At 54.4% G+C, this 8,642-nt stretch overlaps 2 protein-coding genes across 2 annotated transcripts in view; both read left to right on the top strand.

Moving 5' to 3' along the window:
- The window catches only part of USF2 (upstream transcription factor 2, c-fos interacting), a 13,921-nt gene extending 10,312 nt beyond the window's left edge, over positions 1–3,609 (top strand). The window contains exons 3-10 of the mRNA XM_044668610.1: positions 3–105; positions 251–370; positions 660–810; positions 1,140–1,227; positions 1,358–1,416; positions 2,210–2,304; positions 2,598–2,726; positions 2,863–3,609. Of these exons, the coding sequence (XP_044524545.1) occupies positions 3–105; positions 251–370; positions 660–810; positions 1,140–1,227; positions 1,358–1,416; positions 2,210–2,304; positions 2,598–2,726; positions 2,863–2,952 (835 nt within the window). The 3' untranslated portion in view covers positions 2,953–3,609. The remainder of the gene's footprint in view (positions 1–2; positions 106–250; positions 371–659; positions 811–1,139; positions 1,228–1,357; positions 1,417–2,209; positions 2,305–2,597; positions 2,727–2,862) is intronic.
- A 3,295-nt stretch (positions 3,610–6,904) lies between these two features.
- Positions 6,905–7,718, top strand: LOC123243020 (hepcidin antimicrobial peptide). Its single transcript, XM_044671181.1, has 3 exons — positions 6,905–7,032; positions 7,310–7,372; positions 7,465–7,718. Exons 1-3 carry the CDS (start codon positions 6,946–6,948, stop codon positions 7,564–7,566), a joined length of 252 nt encoding a protein of 83 aa, XP_044527116.1. The 5' UTR covers positions 6,905–6,945; the 3' UTR covers positions 7,567–7,718.
- Positions 7,719–8,642: the final 924 nt, after the last annotated feature.

Here is an 8,642-nt window from a genome sequence, read left to right on the forward strand (position 1 = left end):
GGGGCCGAGGAGCAGACGGCGGTGGCCATCGCCAGCGTCCAGCAGGCGGCGTTCGGAGAGCACAACATCCAGTACCAGTTCCGCACAGAGAATAATGGAGGACAGGTGAGGGAGGGGTCGATGAGGGGCGCGAGGATGTGGGGGGGGGGGGCCGTCGGGGCTCCGCTGGCCCTGGGACCCAGTTGTCCCAGGGAGCTCTCTTCCGCTGGACTGACGTGGTGCTCTCTGCCGCCCCCTGCTGCCCCCGCAGGTAACATACAGAGTGGTCCAGGTGACGGATGGCCAGCTGGATGGCCAGGGAGACACCACGGGGGCTGTCAGCGTGGTGTCCACAGCCGCCTTCACAGGGGGGCAGCAGGCTGTGGCACAGGTCAGTCCCAGGCGGGAGAGGTGGGGAGCTGCAAGGGGCCTGGGCCCCAATCCCTGTGGGAATCTGGCCAGAGCCTGGATGGGACCCTGAATCTGTCCTTTACCCCGTCCCCAATGATCAGGGTGGGCTCTGAAGCCGGGGCAGCCCTTGCCCTTGAGAGCGCCACATCCGAGGGGCACAGGGGGAAACAGAGGCAGTGAGACATTGGGTAGAGCTGAGGAGGGGCTAGGAGGGAGCAGGGCAGCCTAGCCCCTGCAGCCCGAGGTCCATCTTCCTTTTCCCTCCTTAGGCTGTGATCCAGAACCCTTTCAGCAATGGGGGCAGCCCAGCAGCTGAGGCAGTCAGTGGGGAGGCCCGCTTTGCCTACTTTCCAGCATCCAGCGTGGGTGATGCCACAGCAGTGTCAGTGCAGACCACAGACCAGAGCCTACAGGCAGGAGGTGGGGAGGCACAGGGCATTCTGGGCATGGGATAAAGAGACCCGGGGGGGGGGGGGGGGTGATAGGGGAATGGAAACATCCAGAAGGGCTTCTAGTGAGTGGGGGTGGAGAAGGAAGGAGGTGCTGCTATTATTCCCATTTTACAGGCAGGCAGAGATGAAGTGACCTGCCCAGGGTCACACAGCTAGGAAGTGTCTGAGGCTGGACTTGAACAGGAGCAGAGTTTTTTCTCCAAGCTGCCTCATGACCGTACCACTAGGAGAGATCTCACAGACTTAGACCCGGACGGGTGTGACCTCTAACCCTGACCCCAACCCTGCCTCTCCTAGGCCAGTTCTATGTGATGATGACACCCCAAGATGTGCTTCAGACGGGAACGCAGAGAACTATTGCCCCTCGGACCCACCCGTATTCTCCGTAGGTGCAAGATGCTTGGGCCTCCAGGGCGGTTGAGGCTTCAGGGCCAGATTCTTTGAGCCCAGAAGTGGGGGCCTGAGGAAAGGCTGAATGCAAAAGGGACAGATCTGTATTGTCTCTCTTCCACTAGGAAAATGGATGGGACAAGAACTCCCCGAGATGAGAGGAGGAGAGCCCAGCACAATGAAGGTGAGGGCGAAGGGTCCCTCTCTGTCAGGTTGTGGACTGAGGTCACCCCTCCTCACTGCCCGTCCTGGGTGCTGGGGTAAGGGGGAGTGGATTTTGTGTCACCTGGGGTGGGGGTGGGGGGGCTGGGGAATGTGGGTGGGCTGGGACTGTGATGGAAGGGAGAGTCCACTGAGCTGGGGGGGTAGCATGGGTAGGCCCCCCAAGCCTCCGTTCTCCCCTCCCCAGTCACTCTGGATGTGCCAGACAGACAAGTGTTTCTCAAGCCCTGATTTCCTCATAGCCAGTCCTCCCATCCCAGTTCAGAAGCTGTGTGTTGGGCCTCTCATGAGACCTCATCCTGCCCCAGTGCTCTCCCTCCCGAGGATCCCTTTTATAGTTGCAAGTGACCTTAGGAGTTCTCTTAGACCAAAATGTGTACACCGTCTACAGAGGAGGCAGAAACAGGCCAGAGGGATAGGAGAGCCCCTAACTACCCCAGTGCTGCCTCCTGACCAAGGCCTGGCCTGATCTCTTAACTTACCCAATTCTTTTTTTACCAATCCTTTTGAGGCCCAGCTGGAGTTCTGCCACCTCTTTGTGACCCCCCTCTCCCACCCCCTTCCTTGATGCTTGGAAACCCTTGTGGGCAGGAGCTGTCCAGCCTGCCACTTGTGTAATCCTCAGCTCCCAGCACCTTAGGGACTGCCCACGCTCCAGGGGTTTGCTGGGGGTGGGAGGGTCGGGGCAGCAGATTGTGTCTCTAATGGAGTCTCATTGAGCCCACTGGGGTTGGGGAATTCCTTCCTCCTTGCAGTGGAGAGGAGGCGAAGGGACAAGATTAACAACTGGATCGTCCAGCTCTCCAAAATCATTCCAGACTGTAACACTGACAACAGCAAGACAGGAGCGGTGAGAGCTCCTGGCCTGGGCCAGGCCCCACTCCCCGGCCCCTCATTCCCCTGGCTAGCTGGGCAAAGCCCTTTCCAAATATGATCTCCCCCAGCCCCTCGGGCCCCAAGTGCTGGCCCTTACCCTTACCTTTGAGGGCTTGGCAGACCGCAGAAGAGACCACAGGGCAGGAAGGAATGCCCCAGAGCAATGACGGCTGGGGTGAAGGTCTCAGGGAGATGAGCGAGCTCCATTGGTCCAGGTAGGGCCTTTCTGATTGCCCTGTTGCCTTCTTTCCCCTTCCTGCTCTTCAGAGTAAGGGAGGGATTCTGTCCAAGGCCTGTGACTATATCCGGGAACTCCGCCAGACCAACCAGAGAATGCAGGAGACTTTCAAGGAGGCCGAGAGGCTGCAGATGGACAACGAGCTCCTGAGGCAGCAGGTGACATGTGCAGGGGGTGGGGATGGGGGCGCCCAGGGGCAAAAACCCAGGATGGGGATTGTGGAGAGGCTGATGGGAAAGAGGCTAAGCCAGGGTCTTGGGCCTGGGAGCCAACTGCCTGTCTCGGCCTCCCCAGATAGAGGAACTCAAGAATGAGAACGCATTGCTTCGAGCCCAGCTGCAGCAACATGGCCTGGAGATTGTCGGAGAGACGTCCCGGCAGTGACACCCCTTCCTGCCCTCTTCCCTGGGGTCTTTGCCACCCCTGTCCCAACCCTTAGCACAGAGAGGGAGAGAGTCTGCCCCCTCCCCCAGCTGCATTTTTTATAGTAGATTTTTAACAAAAATGGGGAGAAAAAAGCATTTCCATGAATACAGCACCCCACCCCCAACAAAAACCACCCTACCCACCACGTCCACCTTCTCCCATCTCTGTGTGTTGTCTCTGACTCTCTCCCTTTTCCTCTACCCCAATTTCTCCACTTTAATTCAGTCATGACACCTAACGGCTCCCTGCTGGCCTCCCCTTTCCTGCCTTCACCTTGGTGGAAGGAAGGAGGCAGGACTCAAGGAAAGAAATCCTTCCTTCCCTTGACCCCTTTCTGCCAGGCCTGCCTGCCCTCTTTCTCTTTCCCTGGAGGTACAGAGACAGAGCTGCTCGGAAGGGAGGAAGCCTTTGGTGGGGACACCTCCACGGCTAGGGGCTGTTTGGACTTGTGGCCCCGGCCTCCCGCCTCCTCAGCTCACTTCCTGACACCCTTACCCCTTCTTTGGGTGTGTGTGTGTGTTTTAATTTCTTTATGAAAAAAAAAAAAAGACAAAAAAAAAAGAAGAGAAAGGTATTTAAACTGCAATAAACTGGCCCATGTGGCCCCCGCCTCAACTGTTGGTTCTGATGCCTGCCTAGAGCCATCCCTGAGTGGAACAGCCTTTCCTATTTATGGGAAACAGGGAATGAGGGTAGGGGCTTTGGAGCGGGAATTTGAGGGCCCATAGCTGGGCCACGTGGGGGCAACAAAGTTTGTGTATCAACAAAGCTGGTGCATCTCTGAGATCCTGGCACTTTGGGTCAGCCCCCACCCTCTCACCCAGTGGCAATAACGATAGCCTTGAGCTCCCCACCTTACGGAAAGGGGAGGGAGAGGATGATGCCCAGCTTGGCCCGTCTGTCTGTCGCCTAGGGCCCCAGCCCTGGCGCCTCCACGGTGACCCCTGCCCCGAGCCCTGCTGATGATGAAACCTGTCCCGAGGTGGCAGGACAGGCCAGACGGGGAGGGAAAGGGGTAGCTTCTGTCAGCACCCCTTATTTGATGCTCCATCCTCTGCCATGAACCTGCTTCCCATCCTTGCTCCCCCAAACCCAGTGTCTACCACCAGCAATCCTGGAATGTCCCATGACCCCTGGGTTATGTCGCCTCCCTCCCTGGCCCGTGTCCCTAGGGTCATTGCCCTAGTCCTGGATGGGTGGGGAGGGAATCTGGCGCCTTCAAGTCTACCTGGGTGGGGGGAGCTGGAGCCAACCGGAGCACACAGGGGCAGGGGTGGGGACTAATCAGATTGACCTGTTTCCTTTGGGGGTCTGGGCAAAGACCTCTTGCTCATCACTTGTCCCCAGATTTGGAGGTGACCTTAATGACCACTGAGTTCAACTCCTTTGTTTTCACTTGAGGAAATTGGCCCAGAAGCAAACTGACCCAGGCCACCTCGGGAATGAGCGGCAGAGATGGGAGAGGGGAGGAAGGAAGGCACAGAAAACTGCCTTCTGGAACACCCCAGAATTCATACATTTAGCATTTTAAGTTTGCAAAACTCAGGAACCTTTGGAAGTCAGTAATGGAAATCTCCTTTTACAGAATGAGGGTCAGAGACATCAAGTCAAGCCACAAAAGCATTTATTAAGTGCTAAGTGCCAGCATGTGTCCAGCCATCATTTTTCTTTTGAGTTCAAGAGAACTTGTTGAGTCATTTCAGTCATGTCCGACTCTTTAGAATCCCATTCAGGATTTCTTAGCAAAGATACGGAAGGGGTTCACCATTTCCTTCTCCAGCTCATTTGACAGATGAGGAAACCAAGGTAAACAAGGCTAAGTGACTTGCCCAGGGCCACACAGGTAGTGATTTGAACTCCTCATGATCATTTTCACCAAACCCCTCCCTCTTCCTGGCTTCCCTATTTGTCTTCCATCTTTCCAGTCATTCAGATTTAAGATGTTGGGGTCATCGTCAGCTCTGAACCCCATGCCATTAGACTGTAAGCTCCTTGGGGGCAGGGGCTGTCTTTTGCCTCTTTCTGCATATCAGTACTTAACACGGTGCCTGGAACACAGTAGGAATTTAATCGATGCTTGTTGGCTAACTGTTGGTGGCTTTGTGATGGGACGGCAGCTTTACCACTTGTGTGGTCTTGGGGGAAAAAATCACTGGCCCTCTCTTGGCCTTGGTTTCCTTCTCCAGCCCATAATCAGGGTAGACTAGATGAGGCTACCCTCTTACTCTAAACCCATTTCCGTTCACACAGCCACCACTGGAGTTCAGGACCTCATTGCCCCTTGCCCGCCCAGCCTACCACAAGAGCCTCCTAGTCATAGCCCCTGCCTCCAGCTTCTTCTCTCCAAACACCTGGCCACCAGGCTGATCTTCATGGCTCACAACAGGGAGTTGTGGTGGTTCCCTGTGGCCTCTAAGCTAAAATGCCCACTCCTCTGGGAAGCCATGTTGTGAAGGGCTTTACATGGCTTTCCCAGAAGACCCTGTAGCACGCATCCCCTTGCTGCTCTCATACGTTCTACTTTCCAGTCCCTACTGCCTTAGCAGAGACTTCCTCCGGTGCCGAGAATGGCTTCTTTCTTCCTTTCCTCCTTTCCTTTCTTCTTTCTTCAAAACCAAACTAAAAACCCTCATTTTCTGTCTTGGTAACAACTCTTAAGATGAAGGACAAAGACTAGGTAAACAAAGTGAAGTGACTTGTCCAGGATCACACTTGGAGGAAGTATCTGAGAGCAGATTTGAATCCAGGACCTCCCATTTCTAGGCCAGGCCCTCTATTCACTAAGCCCTCTACTTGCCCTGAGAACGGTCTTTCTTTCCTTCTACCTCTGGGAATCCCTAGGACCCTTCAAGGCTCAAGCCAAGGGCCACCTTCCACAGGACAACAACGTCTTTGCTGATCTCTTGGAAATTGGTGCTCCATTTCCCAGAAGCCATTTGGAGTTCTCTTGTGGCTATTGTGTGGTTATCTGTAGAACATGTTGAATAGCAACTCTTGGAGGATGCTGGGGCTTTTCTGGGTCTTTCTAGCACCTGGACTTGTGCCCAACATTGATACCAACTCCACTTAGCTTACGTACTGAGCAGAATTCCATAATATAGAATATTAGATATTTTATCTCTAGTGTATATTTACACATGACATAGATGGCAGCGTAAGTGCGTAACAGACGTTTGCTGAGTTAGGCAGCTAGCAAACACCAAAGGCACCACGATTCAGACTCTTCCGAGTCCTTCATTCTTTCAGTGAGTCACCCTATGTGCTCTCATGAGCTGACTCAAACTGACCCCAGGGACAGCAGAGAGAGGGCTGGTATGAGGGCTACAGAGGAGGAAGTCATTTTCTTCTGGGGGGTGGTGAGGCTGGAACAGTCACTGTCACTTGGGAGAGGCTCTTTGGAGAGGGACCACCAGGGCTGAGAAGTTCAGCAGAGAGATCTCGTGGGCTCTGCTCCTGGGCTGAAACAGGTCTCTGCACCCCCAAGAGGAGCTCCATCTATTCCAAACCCTTTTTACAGATGAGAAAACTGAGGTCTGGGTCCCTTCCCTAAGGCAAATGGGAAAAATAACTTGTTCAAGAACACACACTATTGGGTCTTTACGTGTCTCTCTTTCCCAGAAGACTCTAGCAGAGTTGGGAGCTGAACCTGGGTCTAGGGTATGGCCCACTGTACCCTGGTGTAAGCCCATGTGTCGTCTCTGCTGTTCTTGGGTCATGCCTGTGACCCTGACTGCCCCACCCCCTATACACACCTCCTCTGGGCTGTGGGTGACACAATCATTTGTTCCCCAGAGCTGTGTTCCCGCTTATCTCTCCCTCACCCATTGACAACACCTCCTTCTTGGAAAGTAAGTTGGGCCAAAGGGGAGGGGGCTTGGACCTCATAAAAGTGCCCGGCTCGGGACGCCAGACAGAGCCCTGGGCCGAGCAGACACAGACACACACGCAGAAATGGCACTGACCACTCGAGTCCAGGCTGCTTGCCTCTTCTTCCTCCTGCTCTCTAGTTTGGTTTGCTGTTCAGTTGTCCCACACAAGGTAAGATCCCAAGGATGCCTGGGCTCCCAGAGGGCAGGACACCTGGTTGGGATCTCTGAAGGAAGTGGGGCGGCCGGAGGCAAATGACAGAGGCTAGAGATATTCTGCACACAGGACAGACTAGGAGAGAAGAAAGGGTGCTGACAGGTGTGTGTGTGTGTGTGTGTGTGTGTGTGTGTGTGTGTGTGTGTGCGTGCTAGATGGGGCTCAAGGCTGAGGGCCTCAAGTTCCCCCAGAAGCCTGGGCTCCTTCCTCAGGGTTGCTTCTCTCTTCACAGACACAAGACCTTGTGGAGACTCCCTTCCAGGAAGCGGCTCCAGCTGCTCACGATGGCTTGATGGTGAGAGATTTCTCCAAGCATGGCAGCCCATTTCTCCACCACCCTGCCCAGCTCCCCATCAATCCGCTGATCTCTTCTCTTTCTCCCTGCAGCCCCTGCTTCAGAGGACAAAGAGGGAAACTCACTTTCCCATCTGCACCTTCTGCTGTAATTGCTGTGGGAACACAAGATGTGGCTTCTGTTGCCGGACATGACCTGAGCCCGTCATCTCCTCTCATCTTGGCTTGTCTCCTCTCAATGCCCTCCTCCCAGGCTCCCCTTCCCCCTTTACTGTCTAATTTATTCCCTCCCCTCACCCCTTCCTGTTGACTGTCTCAAAATAAAACGGTTTGCTTTCTCCGGAAAACTCCAGCATCTTCTCATCTTTCTTGAAAACGCCGCCTCCTCCATTTGGCTCCTCTCACCTCCCAAGCCCCCATTGGAAGCCTGGAGCTTCCTTCCACCTGCACCTGCTGTCTCAGGAGTTCCCTGAAGATAAAAGGGTTCGAGGGGGGGCAAGTGATGGGGGGAAGTGTGGACTCCGTCTCGGGCCCCCACCCGGACCCAAATGGCAAAGGGAAATTCCAGCAGGAAGGCTGGGAGTCGAGGAGAGATCTTCCCCTGTGATTTTTGGTGATGAGGTCTTTCTTCATATCCGTGTGCTGGGAAATGGGTTGCCTATCGTGGCAGCAAGGATCAGGATGAAGCAGAAAGAGAAACATCCCAATGGGAAAGACCCACGTCTCCATTTTGGGCCTTCAACTCCCTTCAGCCTCTTGGTCCCTTCTACCGCCACCTTCTCCTACTTCCTCAACTTTCTGGATCACTGAACTAGGCCTCCTGGCCCCGGAGACTTCTCAGGATTCTGAGCACAGTGAAGCGGCCCCATCTGTGTGCCAATTACCCGTCTCCTCTTTAATGCCCCTTACCCCGCTGTAGCCACTGCTTCCGGGTGGCTTAATTAATAGCCATTTTGCTTTCTTTCTCTTTCACCTTGTCTTCGTGTTACAAGGATCAGGGATTTTCTATGGTTTATTAATGATGGAAAAGAGGATCGACCAGCTCAGGAATATTTTGGCCAGGAGGGTCTATAAAAGAAGTCGACCCAGGCCCCAGCTTGGTGGTCCTAGTCTTTTTTTTTTTTTTTTTAAACCTTTACCTTCTGTCTCAGAATCAAGACTGTGGATTGGTTCCAAGGTGGAAGATGGGTAAGGTCTAGGCAATGGAGGTATAGTGACTTGCCCAAGGTCACACAGCCAGGAACCCAGGATTTCTTGTCTTCAGGTCTGAG

The sequence above is a fragment of the Gracilinanus agilis genome, chromosome 3 (assembly GCF_016433145.1).
Source record: "Gracilinanus agilis isolate LMUSP501 chromosome 3, AgileGrace, whole genome shotgun sequence".
NCBI classification, from domain to species: Eukaryota; Metazoa; Chordata; class Mammalia; order Didelphimorphia; family Didelphidae; genus Gracilinanus; species Gracilinanus agilis.

Coding starts and splice junctions, on each gene's coding strand:
- LOC123243020 (XM_044671181.1), top strand. CDS start 6,946: ATGGCACTGACCACTCGAGTCCAGGCTGCTTGCCTCTTCTTCCTCCTG. Junction 7,033..7,309: donor GTTCAGTTGTCCCACACAAG/GTAAGATCCCAA, acceptor CTCTCTTCACAG/ACACAAGACCTTGTGGAGAC. Junction 7,373..7,464: donor CTGCTCACGATGGCTTGATG/GTGAGAGATTTC, acceptor TTCTCCCTGCAG/CCCCTGCTTCAGAGGACAAA.